Here is a 22,953-nt window from a genome sequence, read left to right as displayed (position 1 = left end):
CGCAGCGTGGTTTGTGGATGTGGTTCACTCTTCTCAATGCAACTAATGTTTCTCACGCAACATCAAAACCATAAAAGTCAGCTGATATTTCTACTCTCTGCCAAAACATATTTTGCGCACAAAAAAAGCACTTATATAGTTTTTGCTTCTCTTGTAAGAACTGAAGTAATGCATCTTATTTAAAATGCATTTACACTTTTGTTTCATTATATATATAATAGATTTTTTCCCCCTTCACTTTTATCACTTAGAGAAGTTTTGTTCCTCGTCACTGGCACCACTGGCTTGCTTGGTTTGGGACTTGTGGAGCTGCGCATCGATGGATTTGCTCTTCAGTGTTTGTACTTCCAGCAGTGAAATTTAAACCACACTGAACTGAACTAAACTGAACTTAAACTCTGAAAACTGAATGTTTCAATTTACTTTAACTTCAATGCTAAGCTGCTTTGACACAATCTACATTGTAAAAGCGCTATAAAAATAAAGATAAATTGAATGTCAACCAGCAGACACACACCAGGTGAACTGGAGCGAGGCATTTTGAGTTTAAAATTGCTTACCCTTTTAAAAAAAAGAAAAAAAAAGTGGTTAGTGGCTTGATCCCAGCATGCAACGAGGCATGAATCTGTAAAGCATTTTTTTTCCACATACTTCTTAGTTCTTTTTTTTTTTTTGTATTTGTTGTCATATTCATTATCTTCTCTTGTCACAGAAGGATAATGGTATTAAAATAATAACAGTTTCATGATTGAAGAATACAAAGCAGCAACAATTAGATTTCAAGAAAATGAAAGTGTTATTATTAATGAATTATTAGCCCCCCTGAATTATTAGCCCCCCTGTTTATTTTTCCTCAATTTCTGTTTAACGGAGAGACGATTTTTTCAACACATTTTTAAACATAATAGTTTTAATACCTCATTTCTAATAACTGATTTATTTTTTCTTTGCCATGATGACAGTGAATAATATTTGACTAGATATTTTTCAAGACACTTCTATACAGCTTAAAGTGACATTTAAAGGCTTAACAAGGTTAATTAGGTTAACTAGGCAGGTTAGGGTAATTAGGCAAGTTATTGTATAACAATGGTTTGTTCTGTAGACTATTGAGAAAAAAATTAGCTTAAAGGGGCTGATAATTTTGTTCCTAAAATGGTGTTTAAAAAAATTAAAAGCTGTTTTTATTCTAGCTGAAATAAAAGAAATAAGACTTTCTCCAGAAGAAAAAAATATTATCAGGCATACTGTGAAAATTTCCTTGCTCTGTTAAATATAATTTGGAAAATATTTAAAAAAGAAGAAAAAATTGAAGGGGGCTAATATTTCTGACTTCAACTGTATGTATGTACATACATACTGTCATCTTCAATATCTAGTAAATATTTACATAATCAAATGACAGCATGTAGAACAAGAAATAAAGCTACAACTGTTATGTAAATACCTGAAATGAAGCACAATTCTACAAACATGAGACGATCCTATAATGGCTCAACAGGTGATGTTATACAGTTTTCAGATTATAAATAAATCTATATAATAATATTGATAAGTTTTTTTGCAAACTTCAGTTGTTCTAAGTGATCAATAATTTAACTCCGGAATTAAAGTTGAATGAGGAACGAAACTGCACGTATAGACAGTAGCCTATGTGTATGATTGACCAAATATATGAGTGAGTCTTACCTCCGACAGAGTCGAGCCAGAAGTAAAGGACAAGGCAGAGTGAAACAATCCCCATTAGTCCTCACGGTGTCTAATCACAGGAGAAAAACAACACAGTTCATATTCTCAGGCAAACAACCGCGGGATGCGATCATGTAGCGCGAGCTCACCTGGACGGACAGACTGAGAGTCAGCGCGTGCGCTTACCTGCCCAACCTTTATATGCACTTCCGTACAAGTGAGAACACAACAGGTAAGCCACTCTCACAGGGGCTAAAATCTCACATAGATATCTCACAGCCTCTCCAGTGTACTTCACTTGTCGTTTATGACAAGCACAGGTTGACATTAAAATATTTACACTAGGCTATAGTGCTCATTTAGTCATTTTGTTTAGCCTTAAAATGCTCACGTATTTCTATCTTGTTAAATTGTCGAGTACAGTGGCACTTTCTACGGTTATGTTTTCCACTCAGATGTCTTTCTCACTTCTGTTTAATGTGGTAAAAGCTGCGACATTGAGAATGAGATTTGCTACCCCACGTAAAAAATATATTGCATGTCAATAGTAGGCCATATTGTTTTGAACAAAATACAAAGTGTATTACACAAGGTGTAATATACTAGCTACACGTTAATGAATGCTACAGACGGTCGACTGTATAGTGAGCTGATAAGCGTAACGTTAGTATACTTTAAATTTTACTACAGTAAACGGTGGTGTATTGTAGCCTAGTATGAAATATCCTATAATTTAGTTGTAGAAAATAGTACAGTAGCCCACTGGGTATTTTATTACTATAGTAGTTGTATTACCACAGCAAAGTTAGAATGACCACTAGATGCATTCAAGGAGTTAATATAGTATAGTTCAAAACACTTTAGGACTTACTATACTATATTATTTCTCACACGGGTTACCTTGAAGACTGAAAAATGAGCAGAACATATCAGATTCTTTGTCTTTGAAGGAAGAAATGACAATTTCTAAAAAAAAAAAAATTAAACAGGATTTTATTATGGTAGAAGTGTAGTAGGCATGGGTTTCTGAGGTACTGATGATAAAGATTATAATCCATATAAATACACTTTTACTATAAATATTGTTTGAAAAACCATGGTTAATTTTAGTTTATTTTTGTTTAACTACAATAGGTTTTTGTTAATAATAATAATAATATAAATAATAATAATAATTATTATTATTCATTCATTTTCTTCTACACAGCGGTATGAACCGCCAACTTATCCAGCAAATTTTTTTTACGCAGCGGGTGCTCTTCCAGCCGCAACCCATCACTGGGAAACAATCACACACATACACAGACAATTTACCCAATTACCACATGTTTTTTGGATGTGTGGGGAAACCCAAGCCAACGGGAGGAGAACATGCAAACTCCACAAAGAAATGCCAACTGACCCAGCCGAGGCTCAAACCAGCAACCTTCTTACTGTGAGGCGATTGTGCTACCCACTGTGCCACTGCATGTGCTGATTATGATTATTACTTTTATCATTATATAGGGCTAAATATAGCACAAGCACAAAATCAGGAAGTTGTTTTTGGTTGTATATTACACAACTACATTCAACCAAAAAATTGTTTAAAAAAAAAAAAAAGCCTAATATGGTCACACAGACTAGTCAATGTAATGAACTTTAGCTTGGTAATTGGACTCTAGTGTGAACTTGAGGGGAACTGGCTTCCTATCACCATGGTACTGGTTAAACATTAAATGATAAAGGGGATAGTTTGAAGAAGTTGTAAGAAAGGATGCAGCCTGTTGGTGTATTTTACATTGAATTTAACCATTCGTTCATTTTCTTTTCGGCTAAGTCCCTTTATTAATCTGGGGTCGCCACAGCGGAAAAAAACGCCAACTTATCCAGCATTTGTTTTACGCAGCGGATGCCTTTCCAGCTGCAACCCATCACTGGGAAACATATACACACACATACAGTACATACACTATGGACAATTTAGCTTAATCAATTCACCTATACTGCATGTCTTTGGACTGTGGGGGAAACCGGAGCACCTTGAGGAAACCCACACAAATGCAGGGAGAACATGCAAACTCCACACAGAAATGCAAGCTGACCCAGCCAAGGCTCGAGCCTTTATCCAAGTATAATATCTAAACAAATGTAATTAATAGCCATTCATCTTCCACACTGCACATACTATATATATTAAACAAGTTATGTTCCATAGAGGTCTACTTACAACACATTTTCCCAGTGACCATATTTATAAATTGTCTGTTTACTCATTACTCATTTTTCACTATTTACTCATTTTTATGTTCTAGGTACATTTTCACTCGTTTGCACACTTATATTATAACACTTGAAATCAAATTGTTGCTGCTTTGTATTTTTAAGTTGAATCAAATTACCTTTGCAAGTCATTTCAGTTGACTTAAAAGTTCATTAAACTTGTGTAACTAAAACCTGGATTTTAACAAAAATAAACTTCGCATTTTTGACAGTGTATTTTCATTGTAAGTTCATTTTACCTTTTATTACATTAAACTTTGATTCCCAGTGCAATTGAAAAAGAATACTTTAGTTTACTAAAACTAAAGTTTTCCTAAAATAGTATTTTAATAAGTGCTTGATTTGTGTACTTTGTCTACCATTGTTGGTTAACTGAAATGTAACATTTGTAAATGTGTTGTAATGCTATTATGCCAACTGATGATCAGCAGTTAAAATGAAATGTTTTACCTCTTCCCAATAGGGAAAATCAGCAACAATCAAGAATGTATGATTATATGGTGCCAGGATTTGCAATCAAAAATATCATTATACTGGAAGTCAATGGGACAAAGACAGCCACGAACATAACAAAAAGGTAAGTAAATTTTCATCAGTGTATTGAGTGCGTTTGCGTGTATTGTTGAATTTTTAAAAACACTTTTAAAGCATTTTCCTAAAACATTAGTCAAAATAAGATGTCACCAAAAAGCATTCCCTTTACTCAAACACAGAAAACGTTGTGGTCAAATTAACCCTCAAAATCACCCCAGAGTGGACGAAAACATCCTGAACAGCACATAAGGGATAATAATTATATACAGTTGAATTCAGAATTATTAGCCCCCCTGAATTATTAGCGCCCCTGTTTATTTTTTTCCCCAATTTCTGTTTAATGGAGGGAAAATTGTTTCAGCACATTTTCTAAGCATAATAGTTTTAAAAACTCATTTCTAACAACTGATTTATTTGATCTTTGATATGATGACAGTAATTAATATTTGACTAGATATTTTTCAAGACACTTCTATACAGCTTAAAGTGACATTTAAAGGCTTAACCAGGTTAATAAGGTGAACTAGGTAGGTTAGGGCAATAAGGCAAGTAATTCTATAAAAATGGTTTGTTCTGTAGACTATAGGGGAAAAAATAGCTTAAAGGGGCTAATAAATTTGTCCCAAAAATGATGTTTAAAAAATTAAAAACTGCTTTTATTCTGGCCTAAATAAAACAAATAAGACTTTCTCCAGAAGAAAAAATATTATCAGACAAACTGTGAAAATTTCCTTGCTCTGTTAAAAATCATTTGGGAAATATTTAAAAAAGAGAAAAAAAGAACAAAAGGGTGCTAATAATTCTGACTTCAACTGTATGTACTTTATATAAATAATGAAAACATACTTAAAATACACTTAAACTGTACTACTGATTTACTTTAAGGGGGAAATCAGACTTGAGATTCCAGTTTGACTCTCCTGTCAGGAATCAGATCATGAGGGCTTTACTGTCTCCCTTTGGCAGTCGCCCATAATGTCACATTTGCACATAAAACATCACCTGTCACTCATGCTGGCAACACTAAATATGAATAACTGCTTGTCATGTTTAATAATGTTTTGTTTTTGCAAACTGCCATCAGTATGAACTCCACATAAATGTTTATCTTTCACTGTTTAGTTGATTGCTGCACCGTATTATTTATGTCCACACGCATTAGTTAAATGTAATTAGAACTGACAACAAGCCTCCAGCAAACATCGAGGTTAACCTCAGGCTATGACCCTGCCATGAATCATGCCTTATCAGCACTTTACTATAGATATCAAGCACCTGCTCGATCCCATCACAACACAGCTTATATAGGAAAAACACCTTTCAATAGGTTTTAAAACATATGGCTTCCACGATCCCATCTGTTGGGAATCAATTCAGTTCATTTTTGCAGCACACACCCATTGGGTGACCTTTTGACTTTTTGTATAGTATTGTCATATATATATATATCCATATGGGAACAGCCTGATTCTTTAGCAAAGCCTTTGGGAATCCCCATGGCCTTGAGTAATATTAATATTTGCTGAGTGTGGTTGCTTGTGACACATTCCTCTCTATATGGCTGAAAGCAGGTGTGTGTGCACGCATGCATGCGTGTGTGTGTGAGCCACGCCTGGCTGCAAAGAGCTGTGATTCAGCCTCTGTCTGAGACCACAGAAAACACAGACGTACATAGATAAAACAATGTCAATGTTTAACCGGTCAGGTCCTGTAAAATGAGCACAGGTCAGGTTTTCATATTTCAGAAGAACGACTGTATGTGATGATTAACTTACGATTGTTAGGATTGTCAATCGGTGTGACCTCAGGATACATTTTTTTATGATTACTGTTACAATAGATGGATTGTTTTCATTTTTTGCCCACACAATTCAAGGTCAGGGTGTGATTGCATGGATACATTGTAGCTCAGATACTGCACTACTTAAAAGTCTTGGTTATGTATCAAAGTATCAGCTTTGTGTTTAATTGTTTTTTTTTTTTTTAATAAAAATTCCTTGGCATCTTGGCAAATCTGAGCAAAGGGATATTGTTGAGATTTCCTCTGAAATTGTAAAGGAGATGAATATGTGTTTATTGAGGATTATTTCTTTGGAAAACACTTTAAACTTTATATTTAAAAGGATAATTTACGCAAAAGCAAATAATAATAATTGACATTTTAAAAAATGTTGGAAACTGATGCCATGGACATCCATAATAAAAAAAAAATACCATGAAAGCCACTGGCTAGAAGTTCAACCTTCTTCAAAATAACTTCTGTTATGTTCAACTGAAGAAAGAAACTCAAACAGGTTTGGAAGAAGGGAATAAGTGATGATCGAATTTTAATTTTAAGATGAACCCCCCCTTTTTTCAACAGGTTTCCGTTTACCTTTCATATAATCTATTGAACTATAAAAAACAAACTACACTGTTTTTTACACTACAAGACGGTATTTCATACATATTGCTTTAGCATTTTTTATTCCTAAAGAGTGTCTTGATGTTTTCGTTTTTGTTCAGATTTATCTTCAATAATGAGTGAGCACACCTTGAACCAATCTTCTTGTTTTAGCATATCCTGAATTACTTAGGCCTCATCGGATGATTGTTGCAATGTAGCCCAGTCTCTATGTGACTTTTCACATCCATTCATAGCCCTTAGTAAACGCACACCCTAATGATCTGATGTGGAAGAGTAGACAGAAATAGGCGAACAGAATGATTGTTCAGCTTTAAATGATTACAGTTAAACCACTGAAGACACATGGAGTATTTTGACAATATTTCTGGTTCCTTGACTGAACATCTCAGGACCATTGCTGGTATGGAGGACGAGGGAGCTTTCAGATTTCATCTAAAATATCCAAATTAGTGTTCCAAAGAAGAATATAGGTCTTAGACTTGAATTTTTGGGTGAATTAACACTTTAACTGTTAAAAAAAACTACATTGTGTACATTTAAAGGCTTCGTCTTTTAATATAAACTAGGAGAATGCATCAGATTACTTCCTTGAAATAACCATCCAAATTTACTTATTGCTAAAACAGACTTTTAAAAGGTCTCTTTAGGAAGGCACTACTTTGATCACTTGCATTTGTATTTGGAGATTTAATGTACATTTAAGAAAAGAGATGATGCCATGAAGGAGTCAGACTGATGTTAAGGCTTTGCATAATAGTATAGACCATGAACTATTTATTCAATTTAAACTGCTTTTGTTGTGTGCCGTCTTATCCCATCTTAACCTGTGCTATGCTGTTGTAGAACTCAAGTCCAGACAAGACAGGACCTCATGTCTGATTCCAAGATGATGGTTTATATGACTAAGTGATCAGCTAATTTGAGTTTATGTCCAGGCCAAGTCCAAATGCTTCTGAAAACACACTTGGAGATGTACTTAAGTTTATACTCAAGTACTTAAGGGCTATCCAATCCCATCCCATCCTATCCTATGCACCATTCTATCCAAAATTCCACTGCATTCTGTAATAAACTGAATCCTACTCATACTATATATTCTCTCCTATATTAAACTATTATACTATACAATTCGAACATATATTGTATCCCATCCTATATGATATTATATCACATACCCTACAGTTATCCTAATTTATCTTATTCTTTTATAATATAACAGTGTGTTATATCAGATATCCTATCCCACACTCACAAAATAAGGTACAAAAGTAGTCACTGGAGTAGTATTTTTTCAAAGGATATATTGTGTACCTAAAGGGTATTCTTCAACATTTATTTTCTTTTCGCCTTAGTCCCTTTATTAATCTGGGGTCGCCACAGCGGAATGAACCGCCAATTTATCCAGTGCGTTTTTACGCAGTGTATGCCCTTCCAGCCGCAACCCATCTCTGGGAAAACCTAAAGGGTATGTAATGGTAAAAACTTCAAGGTACATATTATTACATAAAAAAATACAGTTTTCAGGGTTTTTGCAGCTTTCACAAAGTCAACTTTATGGGCTCTATTTTAACAATCTAGGCGCAAAGTCTCAAGCGCAGTGCGCAAAAGCATTAAGGACATGTCTGAATCTACTTTTGCTATTTTAAGTATAGAAAAATATGCTCTTCAGTCTTCACCATGGCGCATGGTCTAACAGGATTGTGTTTCTTCTCTTAATAAGTTATAGATATGTTTTGAGAATAAACCAATCAGAGTCTCATTTCCCATTCCCTTTAAGAGTCAGTTGTGTTGCACTATGGTGCATTTGCTATTTACACTGCAGACTTTGTAAGTGAAAAAAACAAACGCTTCACTAGTGAGAAAACAGTTAAACAGACTATCTGCAGCGCAAGGATAAAGAATGAGCCTTCTCCAATCCACCTTTACTTTCCCTTTCTCTTTCTCTCTTTCGTGGATAAGGAAATGGTGCTGTATGCACAGACATCCATTACATAATTAATTTTGTTTGTTTAGCGCAAAGATTTGTTTCAAAACTATTTTTAAATTCAGTTATAATTTCCAGCAAATGAGTTAATGAACAATGAAGTTCATCAATGAGTAATGAAGTGTTAAAAAAACTGAGTTTTTATCAAAATTGACGTGGAAATACATGTCCCATATGGTCTAAAACTTGACAGATGGACAAATCTAAGCTTGTTTTTAATAAAACAAATATAAATATGCATATAATAATTAATAATTATAATAATAATAATAATAATAATAACATTATAAAAAAGCAAGTTTCTGTGAATAAACTGAAAAAAGCTTCCCGAGATGAAAAAGGCATGGAGACGGTGGTTTTTATATTTATGTATAAAGTATTAATTTCTGTAATAATTTGTTCCTTTAATTCTTTTTCCTTTGTAAAGATATGTCTGTATTGCTGTACATCCTGTGTGCTTTAAGCAATGTGTAAGCAGGGCACATAACTAACGCACTCTGCACTGGACTTTTGACCTGCTTTCAGCTGGTCTATTGTACAGTCTATTTTAGTTCTTTAAAATAGCAACGTGCCAACAATGCGCCCTAATACACCTCTTTTCAAGGCCGCAACACCCATGAGTCCACAAAGTGGCGCAAATGGATTTGCTTTTTTAAACAAGGTGGTGGAAAACAGGAAAATTAAGTTTGCGTTGGTCTGAAAATAGCAACACGTCAGGGCAAACATGTCTGTGTATGATAGGGCCTTAACACTTTTTAAGATCGTTATGAATGACATTTCAGATTTATACAGGGCTAAACACTGTAGATTTTTCTAATGGCCCGATTGGTCCTTTGGTGCAAGTTTACTTGCATCATCCAAAAAAAAAAAAACAAATTAGTTATTTCTTTGCCATTTATTTTAAATCATGTGTCAAAACAAGCAAATCCTAGTTGAGTACATGCACATTTTTAACATGAGTTTTGCTTAAAAAAAAAAAAAAAAAAAAGATTATTGGTAAAAAGAGTTTAGTTGAAAGTTTTTTGAGATGGATTAGTTTGTTCATGATCGGAGACAGGCACATATGAAAAGTAAGACTTGATTAAGACATACAAGACAAGAAGTGAATTGAAGACTTTTTAAGGCCTAAAATTTAGCCCTTGCGGAAACCATGAGTTGTGTACCTTGGCAACGTTTTTTATCTACAAAAATGCAGTGTTTGAAAGGAGTGTTGTCCTATCATAAATCACAGCTATCACATCATATGCAGTTCCATACTATAACCTATCACCTATCCTACACTAACCACTAATCTTAAATCTTGTTCCAGAAAAACTTTCATATAATATGTCCTTATTTATCCAAACTTAATTCTCACATTATTTCATGCTACCTTATTCTATGTTTCATTACACCCTATCCTGTCTGATCCGTAAGCACTGTTCAACCTGCTTCGGAGCCGCTAACCAAAATATTTAAACTATACAAACTTTAACCATTTCTTCAAATTACATCAAACCAACTTTGGACACTCTGGATATCTTGCTCAAAGCACTTGAGTTGAAGTTTGAGCAACTTTTGGCTGAATAAGAATGAATAACTCACCCCTGGAGGCCTCGGCTGCTAGCATGCTGTCCTCTCTCTCAATACCAAAACCACAGAGGCAAGTGGGATACGGCGATAACTGCAGTGTGTGAATATCTGTCCGACTGGAAGTGTGGGTCGGAAGCAATAGGACGCTCAAACTATACAGAGATTTTATGGAGCATGACGCCTGCGCTCCCTTCCTCAGCCCCTTTTTTCTCACATACACACACACTTTTGTGCATGAATGACGGCAGCAACTGTAGGGCTTCACACACAGCTTGAAGCTTCTTCATTAGCGAGCGAGAGTCTGACAGGCCAAATGGGCATGTGTGAGTGGATTTTGTTAAATGTGTGTGCGCACAGCATGTAGGTCAGTGGGGATTTTTTTTTGTAGTCTGCCAGACAATGAAACTGATTCTGTGGTAAGTCAAATCCGCCACCAGTGTCAGGTGCTTTTTTTAGTTTAGTAGCAGGTTTTAGCATGCCCAGTATGTGTGTGTGTCTGTGTGTGTCAGGTTCTGCCTACACTGGGAAATATTTCATGTTAAAAACATGCTGTATTCCGGAGAATTTTGTGGTATACTGTTGATTACCACCAAAAGTAATTCTGACCTTCAGGTATTTGGGAAACTTTAGTAAATATTGTATTTATAAAATAATAATAATAATGATAAAAACTATTTATTTTATTAATTGAAAAATGAATATTTTTATCCATTTCTCAATGAATATAGGCAATGTATTTTAGTGCATTTAAACAAAATAGATTTCCTAAACAGATATATTCATGGTAGTCACCAAACATATTTAGAAATTGAAAGATTATACAATTAAATTCAAGAAAAATATTGCAAAAAAATTACAACCTACAAAATTTTAACAATATTTTTCAATTTTTCTGCTTTTCTTAATTTTCCCTCTTTTTAAAATTTGTCTTTAATATTTTTCTGTAACATAAATTTAGGTATACTGGTTTTTGGATCATTATAATAAGTTATTTTGTTAGATAAGCTCCAGATTTGGCTTCAGTACTGACTAATCGAATGTTTATGCATCATCATCCTTTTCTATTGCTTACCCGGGACTGTGTCACGAGGGCAGCAGTCTTTGGAGAGAACCCTATACTTCCCTCTCCCCAGACACTACCTCCAGCTCCTCCGAGGGGATCCCAAGGCATTCCCAGGCCAGCCAATGCCTCCAGCCTGTCCTGCGTCTTTCCCAAGGTCTCCTCCTGGTGGGACATGCCTGGAACACCTCCGTAGGTAGGCGTCCAGGAGAAATCCGAAACAAGCCTGAGCCACTTAAGCAGACTTCTCTCAGTGTGGAGGAGCAGCGGCTCCTCCCGTATGACAGAGCTCCTTACCTTATCCATAAGGGTGCACCCTGCCACCCTGTGAAGGAAACTTATTTCAGCTGCTTGTATCCACGATCTTGTCATTTCGGTCATGACCATAGGTGAGAGTAGGAACATAGATTGACCGGTAAATCGAAAGCTTTGCCTTTCGGCTCAGCTCCTTCTTTAGCACAATGATCCAGTACATTAACCGCATTACTGCTGCTGCTGCACCAATCCACCTGTCAGTCTCTCGTTCCATCCTTCCGTCATTCGTGAACAAAACCCCAAGACACTTGAACTCCTTCACCTGGGGTAAGGACTTTCCTCCAACCTGGACATTGCAGACCACCTTTTTTCAGTGGAGCACCACTCGGACTTGGAGAGGCTGATTCTTTATCATGTTTGATGAAGCCAACAGAACAACATTGTCTGTGAATAACAGATGAAATTCTGTTGTCCCCGAACTGGACCCCCTCCAGCCCAAGTCCATAAAAATTATGAACAGAATTGGTGACAAGGGGCAGCCCAGCCAGAGTCCAACATGCACTGGTAACAAGTCTGACTTATTGCTGGCAATGCGAACCAAACTAGTACTCTGTTCATACAGGGACGGGACAGACCTTAACAGAGCGCCATTGACCCCATACTCCTGGTGCACCCTCAACAGAATGCCACGAGAGACACGGCAGAATGCCTTCTCCAAGTCCACAAAACGCATGTGGACTGGTTGGGCATACTCCCATGAACCCTCGAGCACCCTGGTGAGGGTATAGAGCTGGTCCAGTGTACCATGACCTGGACGAAAACTGCATTGTTCCTTCTGGATCCTAGGTTCAACCATCGGCCAGATCCTCATCTGCAGTGTGATATTGTAGAGACGTGTCAGCCAAGACAGCCCCACAACATCTAGAGACCTAAGATACACAGAGTGAATCTCATTGACTACGGAGCTTGCAAACTACCTCAGGGACCTCAGCTTGGGTGATGGGTGAGTCCACCCCTGCATCGCCATTCTCTGCTTCCTCAATTAAAGACATGTCGGTGGGGTTAAGGAGATCCTCAAAGTATTCTCTCCACCATCTGACCACATACCCAGTCGAGGTCAACAGCTCCCCACTTCCGTTGTAAACAGTGTCAATGTGGAGCTGCTTTCTCCTCCTAAGGTGCTGCGGAAGGATGGTCCCACGTCATTCCTTCGGGCTTAGCCTGGCTGGGTTCCGTGGGAAACAACCCAGCCACTAGGCACTTGCATACAAACCCCAACCCTGGCCCTGGCTCCAGGGTTAGGCCACGGCTGCACCATACCGGGCGACGTCAATGTTCTTGATGTTATTGTACTCATAAGGGGTTTTTGAACTGCACTTAGGAGACCTTATTGGCTGACGCCTGTTTGGCGCTTCAAAAGTGGGAATCTGTTCATTCATTCATACATTCATTCTTTCATTTTCCTTCAGCTTAGTCTCTTTATTCTTCAGGGGTTGCCACAGTGGAATGAACTGCCATCTTATCCAGCACATGTTTTCTACAGTGGATGAGCCACCTTAAATCTGTTCATTGTGGAATCTGTTCATTATGATAGTAATTACATAATAACTTTATGATTAAGATTTTATTTATTATGGCTGAGTGTGAAAGCACCCTTGTTTTCACAGATAATTTGTTTCTGATTAAAAATGCTGACTAAGCAATGTTACCTTATCTATGACTCTGCTTGCTGATGTCATTGTACAACTTGTTGATTTTGCCCCGCCCTCTTCTAATATGATTTATGATTGGACTAAAAAGTGAAATAATATTACTAACTCTTGGTAAGTTTGACAATTAAAATCAAATGGCTTACTTTATTCATTTTGCTTTAGCTTAGTCTTTATTTCAGAGTTCGCCACAGCGGAATGAACCACCAACTATTCCAGCAAATGTTTTACACAGCAGATGCCCTTCCAGCCACAACCCAATACTGGGAAACACCCATTTATTCACACTCATACACTACGGCCAATTTAGCTCATTTAATTCAAGGATAGCACATGGACTGTGGGGGAAATCGGAGCACCCGGAGGAATCCCACACGAACACGGGGAGAACATGCAAACTCCAAAAAAAAAAATGCCAATTGACCCAGTAGGGATTTGAACCAGCAATCTTCTTGCTGTGGGGCAACAGTGCTAATGTGCTAAGTGCTAAGTAAATAGTGTATAATGAATGAATGAATGTAAAAAAGCTTCATATTTCTGCATTAAACCTTCCCAAAATGGTCCTATTAACTTGCATCGTAGGTGCCCCATTTTATACTGGATTTCTGGATTTATTTAAAGTTCTATTTTCAAATTCTAGTTTTAAAATTTTGTATTTTATGTAGTTATTTATCTATTGAGCTATTAATATCTATTAACGTTCCTTTAATATCCCAACACGCACAAATCAACAACCCCGAGGGGTACAGCAAAGGGTTGCAATGATACCAAATTAGATCTTAATGAAAATCTAAAATTATCCGACAGCCTGTGTGTGTGTGTGAGTCAGAGATAGAAAACATCATTAGCCAAGTCAGGAGAAAGTCCCCATCGCGTACCGCATGTGTGGATGTGTTGGAGGGCTGCAGTCACACTCACCCGAAATGAATGGCTCAGATTCACTCCTCATTCTTCCTCGCTGAAGTATGAATGGAACGTGGTGAAACGGAGAGAAAGTAAAGAGAATGAGAGACACTGAGTGAAGCCTCTCTTTTATATGAAGTCAAAAGGAAAATTATGTGGGCAGCATGAGCTTTTTGGTTAACACACACACACAGGCACACACGCACATACACAAACACACACACACACACACACACACACACACAAATAGACCTTGGGCCCTACATCATTGCAGTGGCTTTATAGTTAGCTAAATTAACTCCATTAACTTCATCAAAACAAGATTTTTGGTCCAAAACCAAAAATAATCCATTTATCATTTGTAAATACATGTTAACTCCATTTGAAATGGAACTTCATGGTGTTTAGAAAAGTACGTTTTATATACACAGAAAAAAAAATTTAGTTAATTAACAGTTTCTGTGTTTTATGATTAAGAACTGTTTTTCGTTTATTTTCGGTTCTAAATTGCAATATAGGACCTTGACCTTGACCTGACCGCTCTGTCAAAATTTGTAGAAAATTCAACTCTACATATGTATAAGAAATAATATGTAGAGAAATAAGTCTGTAAAGTAGCAGAAAATGTACTGCCAGTTTATTACAAGGTTTTTGTAGCGTATATACAACACCAACCTTGACAATATATCACCTTAAACTATAAAAATGTTAATGAAAGTCTCCTTTTAGGACATTTCGAGGTTAAAAGCATGCATAAACAGGGAAAAATAAAAACATGAATTACAAAATACAGAAAACTGCTAATCTAAGGACACATTTTTATTTTTAATTTTGCTAATTTGTCACCTTGGAATTAAAAGGTTCTCTCTGCGTTCTGAATGATTTTGAGATACTGAGCTTCAAAGTTTTTGCATTACATATAGCAAACTGTATGTGTGTAACATTTGTTTTTTTTTTTTTATAAAAAGTCTTAAAATGTAAACAACTTATTAAAAAAAACATCCCATAATGTGTATATGTAAATGCCAATAACTCAACTTTGACAAAAAATGTCAGTTGAAACCTTACAACTCTAAGGTGACGAATTTTTTTCAATGTTTAAAACAATGTTTTAACAATCAGATTTACCACATTTATCATGTTGCCTTTATCGGGTGACCTACCTGCATCATTTATGTTGCTTGACTTTCAACCTAGGCTCATTTTGAAAACGTACCTATACATTTCTGGAGGCTGCAAAATATGTCCTAGGAGGTACTTAATTTTGCAGTTTTTGAGAGAGGCCGCTGTGTGCGCTTTTTCAGATCTCAAATTTCTCTCGCAAGTGCCATTCGCCCCTGCTGTTCTCTCATAAACTCACTAGAACCACTGTTGACTTAATGTTTGACTGACTGAATGACTGACTGACTGACCCACTCTCGTTCAATTTTATGGGTTGACGCGTCCACCCACTTCCTCACACCCAACCAACAATTTTCTAAAGCAATCCAGATGAAGAAAAGCCCTCAGCTGATTTTTACCACATTTTCAGATTTTACCACTTTCTCACCCTGTTATTTACTTGTTTATTTTATTTTTTGGATTCTGTGTTTGTCTTACTCGCTTTCTTGAACCATTCTTTACCAGACTCGAACCCTGTTGTCATGGTCAACTCCTCTCTGCATCTCTGCAAGTCCACTGACGTACATGACGAGCCAACGGGACAAGCTGGTTTTAGATCGAAAGCTTTCCACACGGAGGTAAGCGGTCAGCTGCTAAACGTTATAAGAAATGGTTTCATACCACCTGGAACGTCCGTTGAAAAAATGTAATTCAACAATACGTTTCTCTGGCTACATAATTCGTGGTCTCGAGAAATGTATGTAGGACTGTTTTCAGAATGAGCCTATGTGTCCACTTCCATTCATAAATTCTCTCCTGTGGACTCATGGGATTAACACTTTATAATCTCTGCTGGTACTTCTTGACTTCTTTACCGTATTTCAAATACTATGAATTTGGAAATAGCCTGCTACTCGGCTCACAAACTGCTTTTTTACCAAAGGAAGAATGCAGTTTTCAACCTTGAAAACATTATAAGGGTTAGTTCACCCGAAATAAAACCTCTGTTATTAATTACTCACCCTCGTGTTGTTCCTACCCCGCAAAGACTTTGTTTATCTTCAGAACACAAATTAAGATATTTTAGATGAAATCTAAAAGATGAAAGCTCTCTAATAATCCTCCATAGACGGCAATGGTCCAGAGACTTTCAAAGTCTAGAAAAAGAAGCAAAAACATTATCATGTGTCTTTTTTTGGTTCAACTATAATCATGCAAAGCTCCAAGAACACTTTTGTGCAGCAAAGAACTGTAAAGTTGACTTTGTTTGCAGATCATCGGGGTTTGCATTTACTACGGGAAGAAAACACCTATATACATTTCTGGAGATCACTAAGTACGTCCCAGGAGGTATGTGTTTGTGCTGTTTTTGTTTTCATAAAACTACCAGAGACTGCCATGTCGCTTTTTCAGATCTCAAATTTCTCTCGCTGATGCCATTTGCAACTGCTGTTCTCACGTAAATCCACCAGAGGCTACTGTCGACTAACTGACTTACTGATAAAAACCGATGATGCGTGCAAATGAGATCTTAGAATGGAGAAACAGCACGACTAACAAAAAAAAAATGGCATTCGCGCGTGCAGAAGAAAGCAGATGAATACCGAATGAGAGGATAATCAGTCGCGCTAACAGCTGATGTGATGCGTGCGACTGTTTTCTTCCTTGAAGCACGCGTGCCTGGAACGCAACTGTGATCAAATCTCTTTCAAATAGTCAGGCAAATAAATAATGCTAATGCCCACACAGCCTTGCTGCTTTCAAGAGCTCCAAATATGTATTTTGTAAGCAGCACCGGTTGCTTTCGCTTTGAGCAGATTATTAATTGGCCTTAACCATGTGATCATCCTTCCATTATCACAGTTTGTTTTTCACCTGCTTTCTTTTGCTTACGGTTATTTTTGTTTATATGGTTTAATTATCATTTTTTACAACATTGCTTTCATATGAGATGAACTCTCCATTTATGTGTAGTTAACTGGTGATCTGAGAGACCTTTAGCGAGGACAGATTACTGTGCATATTTTTGATACATGACAATAATTATTAATTAGGTCAATTGTTTTTCTTTGTTTTTTTAAAAGAAATGTTTTGTTAAATAAAAAGTATAGTATACAGCTATATTTAGCTTGTTTGACACATTTAAAATTTGTGGCTAAGAAATAAATATTGTTTGGTGTGGTCAGAGATAAATTAGGTAAATCCTTAATTTTGAGTTCTGAAAAGTCAAATTCAAAGTGGCTGGTGATCAAAAAAGTTAATGTAAAGCCCTGGTTATAATGTAAAACGCCCATAAGGGTGCTCTAAATGGGGTGGTAAAAACTTTTTTTAGAGAAGAACCCTTTAATTTTATTGTCCATATTATATCGTTTTACATGCACACGCATAAAAAATTTAAGTTTTGGTAAAAACATGCATTCGTTTTCCATATTAATTGAAATATATGTAAACAGCACATATAGAACTGATGTTTCCATTACAAATATTATTGAGAACATCGAACATTCTATTCTAAATTAACATAAACTCACTTAGAAAAGCTAACATATATTATATCATATATAAATCATATAAATAAATAAGAAATTAAATTTAATAATTGTAATTTATTTGGAAATGACAAAAATCATAATTTAATAATAATATTAAGGTTGATGGTGATTATTATTATTAAGTAGGATATTGTTTATTTATTTATTTATTAGTTTTTGAAAAGTCTGCTTTTATAATTTGACACATGCAAACCACTGCAGAAATGTGCTAACCAACAAGCCCATGTTATATACAGTACAGATACTTAATAAATAAGCTACTATAAATTAAAAGCATTAACATATGCTATTTTTTGTTTTCACAAGCTTTGGAGACGTAACATAAATTCCGCTTTTAAATAAAAGGTCACCTATAGCTTTCGACATGAGCCAAAACTGTGTTCCAAATGGCATCAATGATTTCTAAGTGCACTGCAAAGGGAGCGCAATTGTAAACACGAAGTTCGCTAAAACTTAACTGTAAAAATACTTTGAAAGCAAATTACACCTAGAGAGAGGACTTTAATGCTTTAAGAAATAGGGGGATAGGCATAGAGGAGATAACTGGGGGATAACTGGCAAAAGAACACAGTCAGGAACTAAGTTTGCGACGCAGTTTGCGACTGTTCGTTGGAACAATGGATTTGGGAAACACCAAATCAATAAACTATGTGTGTAATGACAACTTGCGACCTTGGTTGGCTAACGATGGCTTTCAGAAATGCGCCCCAGAAAAAGAAAAGCCCTCGCCTCTTTTTTACCAAGTTTTCACTGCTTTACTGCTTTCTGGAACCATTTTTCATGGTCAACTCTTCAGCATGCTTCAGCATTTAGGTACTCTTCAGCATGCTACTGTGCAGACTGGTAATTGGAAATGCCGTCTACACGGAGGTAAGCGTTCTGCTGGTAGTGTGAAAAGAAACAGAAGCCATCAGTGGCGTCAAAGCACCTGTGGCATTGTTTTAAAGATGAAATGCAGTCATATGTGGCTCTGGCTACATAATTCACGCTCTCCAGAAATGTATACAGGGGTATGTTTTCACAGTGAGCCTGTGTTGGATAAAAATTATATGGGTATTGCCATTAGAGTCAGTAATAGAACCCTAGCAAGGAAGAGAAGATGTTGCCAAACAAAGTTGTTTTTGCACACAAAAGTGTTCTTGGAGCTTTGCACAATTACAGTTGAACTACTGAAGTCAAATGTGAATGTTGTGACAATGTTTTTTTTTTTCCCTGTACTGTAACAATCAGGGGACCATTGTGGTCAATGGAGGATAAGGGAGCTCTCAAATGTAATTGTAATTTGCATTTTGAAGAAGAATTGGAATGGCACAGTTGTTTTTGCACACAAAAGTGTTCTTGGAGCTTTGCACGATTACAGTTACTACTCAAATGTGAATGTCAAATGTGAATGTTGTGACAATGTTTTTTTTTTTATTTGCATTTTGAAGAAGAATTGGAATAGCACAAGAATGAGTAATTAATAATATAATTGTCCTTTTGCGTGAACTAACTCTTACTGGCCACTGTCATGTCACCCTGCAGCCCAAGACTGGTTACTCACTGAAGCTAAGCAGGGCTGAGCTTGGTCAGTACCTGGATGGGAGACCACATACAGTAAAGTGAAGGGAACACTAAGTAAGTTCCATCTTTCAGATGAGACATTAAACCGAGGATGTTAAATCCCATGGCACTTCTCTAAAAAAGTGTGGGGGTGTGCCCTGGTGTTCTGGCCAATTCCCTCCATTGGCCCTTACTGATCATGGCTTCGCAATCATCCCCATCCACCGAATTGGCTCTATCACTGTCTATCACTCCACTCCACCAATAGCTGGTGTGTTATAAGTGCACTGGCGCCGTTGTCCTGTGGCTGCCATCACATCATTCAACTGGATGCTACACACTGGTGGGGGTGTGGAGAGACCACTCATGATTGTGAAGCGCTTTGAATTCAAGGCCATACACAATAAAAGCACAACATAAATACACATTACTATTGAATTCACAATACTTTTAATTTATACAATCATTTAATATTTAAAAACTGTCCGTGTTATGTATATGACCAGGGAAATGCAGATTACTCTTTTAGCTCAGTTGTATGAACGCCTCTGAAACAGTACCCCATATAATGAACTTTGGCATCTCAGTTGATTTATTAGCTGGAATTTATCAGCAAAATTGGTTATGCTCTTTTACTGTGACGGCCTGTTTCCATTGTGGGGTTTAGCATGTGGGTTTTGATTGACATGTTGCTGTGGTGGTGGTGATGGTGTAGATTGAAAAAGTTCTAGATGCATCTCCTGTCTACATACACGCACACACATACGTTCAAGCACAGACATGTAGATCCATACATACATGCACCTAACCTTCACACTCCCACCAGGAAACAGGGCGTGTGTGTCCTCTCAGCTGTTTAGGGAGAGGGAAAGAGACAGGTGTACATGCTATTAAATGTGAACTTAACATTAATATAGATAAAGAAGCCAACATCTGTCCAAAACAGTAAGAAATGTGAAAAAAGAGACAGCAAAACAATACAATCCAAAACACAAACACAATTAGATCTAGTAAATAAAGTTTGCTGAAAAATAAGCCATGGTTTACTATAAAAACAACTTGGCTCTTGGCTCACTATGGCTTTAACCATGGTATTTGTATTAACAAATCTGTAATTATGCATATATAAAGCAATGTGCCAACAAACATGGTGTCTAAACTTTTACTATAACAAAACCGTGAGGGGTAATTTCACAGCGAAACACAAACACAGACAGTGAGAGGGAGAGAGAGACACATGCAAGGTGCCTGTGAGTCTTAGCTGTAATCTCCTGGATTTATGATAAAACCCTGTGGGCTGATATTACAGAGGGCCCATCGACAGGGCCCCTCTCTCAGCTAAAGAGGTGCAAAGTGACCTTCCAAAGAGATGACAGTGAAACAGAGATTGACTTTCCCAGAATTCTCAGCATGACACTTGACTTCACTTGCATTACTTTAGTGTTGTGTGAAACCATGATGGATTTTAGTATGTGTGAATGACTCTGAGCACCTTCTATTCATTAGTATGCGTCTCTGCATGAGGAGAAGCTGTTTGTGATGAGCATTGGTTCATCAAATCTGCTCATCACCATCTGCTTTTGTGGTGTTTTTGCCTGTGAGACAAAATATACAATGTGTGTATGTTGGTACTTCAAAACATTGGTGCATGAACACTGTATAAATTACTAAAATGCAGTAGTTTATAGTAAATATACAATTTTATTTGGTTTCTAGAATATTTTAATGATCAAATGGCAACCACCGCTGCCTTTTTATAAAATGTAAATTATAAAATAAATTAAACTCATTATTTAAAAAAAATCATAATTTTTCATAATGACAACATGAAAGAAGTTTGTTTGAAATCTTTTCAAAAGTACTTTTTTTCACACAATATTCGCAATCTTTTCTATGACACCCCGATTAGAGCTCACTTGCTTTCTGTTTTCATTGATCATACTTCAGAAGTCTCTGCACTTTGATAAATTCAGTTGATTGGACATGATTCGTAATTACAAAATGCCTGTCTATATTAGATCGCACAGTTATATAGTGCATAACAAAGCACAAACCATGCCATGAAGTCAAAGGAATTGTCTGTAAACCTTAAAGACAGGATTTTAGAAAGGTAGCGATCTGGGGAAGGGTACAGAAGAATATCTGCAGCATCGAAGTTTCCAGTGAGCACATTGGCCTTCATTATCCTCAAATGGAAGTAGTTTTGTATCTACTAAGACTCATTGGTTGCTAAACCAGGTTGCAAACAGGAGTCAAGGAGAAATCCCTAGGTGAAGAACACGATTGTCAGTCTGAAAGAGATCCAGTGATTCTCTGTGGAAAGAGGAGAACCTTCCAGAATCAACCAGCTCTCCGCTAGTCAGGCCGGTATGATAGAGAAGTTCTTCCTCATTCAAAGGAACATGAAAGCCCACCTGGAGTTTGAATTTCAGTGCCAGGACTCAGTGAGACTAGTCAGGACTGAGGGAGAATAAATGCAATAAATGTAGAGACATTCTTGGATGAAAACCTGCTGCAGAGCTCTGGACCTTAGACTGGGTGGCGGTTCATCTTTTAACAGAACAAAGATCCTGAGATCACAGCCAAGATATTTAAGGAGTAGCCATGGGACAACTCTGTGAATCTCCTTGAGAGGCCCAGTCAGAGCCCAGACTTAAACCTGACTGACCCTTCTCTGGAGAGATCTGAAAATGGCTGTGTACCGATGTTCCATGCTGATGAGGGTTGAGAAGGTACTGCAAACTGCCTGAAAATATGTTATCCAATCATCCATCATAACCATCATAACCTAAATTAACTGAGGCTGTAGTAGTCTGGAGTAAAGGCTGTGAATACTTATGTACATGTGATTTTCTTTCTTTCTTTCTTTCTTTCTTTCTTTCTTTCTTTCTTTCTTTCACATTCTTATTGAAGGGATTTTTTGTGGAATTTTGAGGAAAGTAATTAATTGAATCCATTTTAGAATATTGTTAACATCAAGATGTGGAATGCTAAGCGATGGATACTCCTCAGATGTTGTGTACTGTATGTGTGTGGTATGCTGAGGTACTTTTTGACCTTAACTATACCCCCATCTGCTGGTCAAAGGCTATTAAAGCATTTTATGAAGAAAAAGATAAGTTATTTCAACTTTCGTCGATTGCTAAGGTGTTTTTAACGTTTATGTGATTGTTTACATGAATTCAAAAAACTCACCATAATAGATATTTAGGTTCCAGCTCATTCAGAGTATGCAATGCAATTGATTTTGTTGTTTATTTTCACCTTATGAATAATGTACAATCTCAGAAGCTGTCACTGGGGTTTACCTTTTCAAAAGGTACACATTTGTACTTGAAGGATTGGTACCTCAAAAGTATTAGTTGCTAAAAAGATTTAAGAGA

At 36.7% G+C, this 22,953-nt stretch overlaps 1 protein-coding gene and 1 long non-coding RNA gene across 9 annotated transcripts in view; one reads left to right on the top strand and one right to left on the bottom strand.

The window, feature by feature from the left end:
- Positions 1-10,668, bottom strand: part of itgb6 (integrin, beta 6) — a 44,873-nt gene extending 34,205 nt beyond the window's left edge. For 4 of the 8 annotated variants that reach the window (XM_073916455.1, XM_073916452.1, XM_073916450.1 and 1 more), the window contains exons 1-2: positions 1,839-1,932; positions 1,690-1,759 (exon numbers count right to left, since the gene is read on the bottom strand). Coding sequence is in view for 5 of the 8 variants with exons in the window: in XM_073916450.1 (XP_073772551.1) it covers positions 1,690-1,744 (55 nt within the window). In the remaining 3 variants the exon portion in view is untranslated. Of the gene's footprint in view, positions 1-1,689; positions 1,933-10,460 lie in introns of those variants that run through there. The other 4 variants (XM_073916453.1, XM_073916451.1, XM_003199426.7 and 1 more) reach the window with 2 other exon arrangements.
- LOC141376542 (uncharacterized) lies at positions 1,697-21,543 on the top strand. The gene is made up of 4 exons (XR_012387035.1): positions 1,697-1,921; positions 4,415-4,528; positions 16,002-16,114; positions 19,553-21,543. It is a non-coding gene; the product is annotated as an uncharacterized lncRNA (long non-coding RNA).
- Positions 21,544-22,953: the final 1,410 nt, after the last annotated feature.

This window comes from Danio rerio, chromosome 11, assembly GCF_049306965.1.
Source record: "Danio rerio strain Tuebingen ecotype United States chromosome 11, GRCz12tu, whole genome shotgun sequence".
Classification (NCBI taxonomy): Eukaryota; Metazoa; Chordata; class Actinopteri; order Cypriniformes; family Danionidae; genus Danio; species Danio rerio.
Note: the sequence above shows the minus strand (reverse complement) of the source record. Positions and strands in the feature narration are given on the sequence as shown.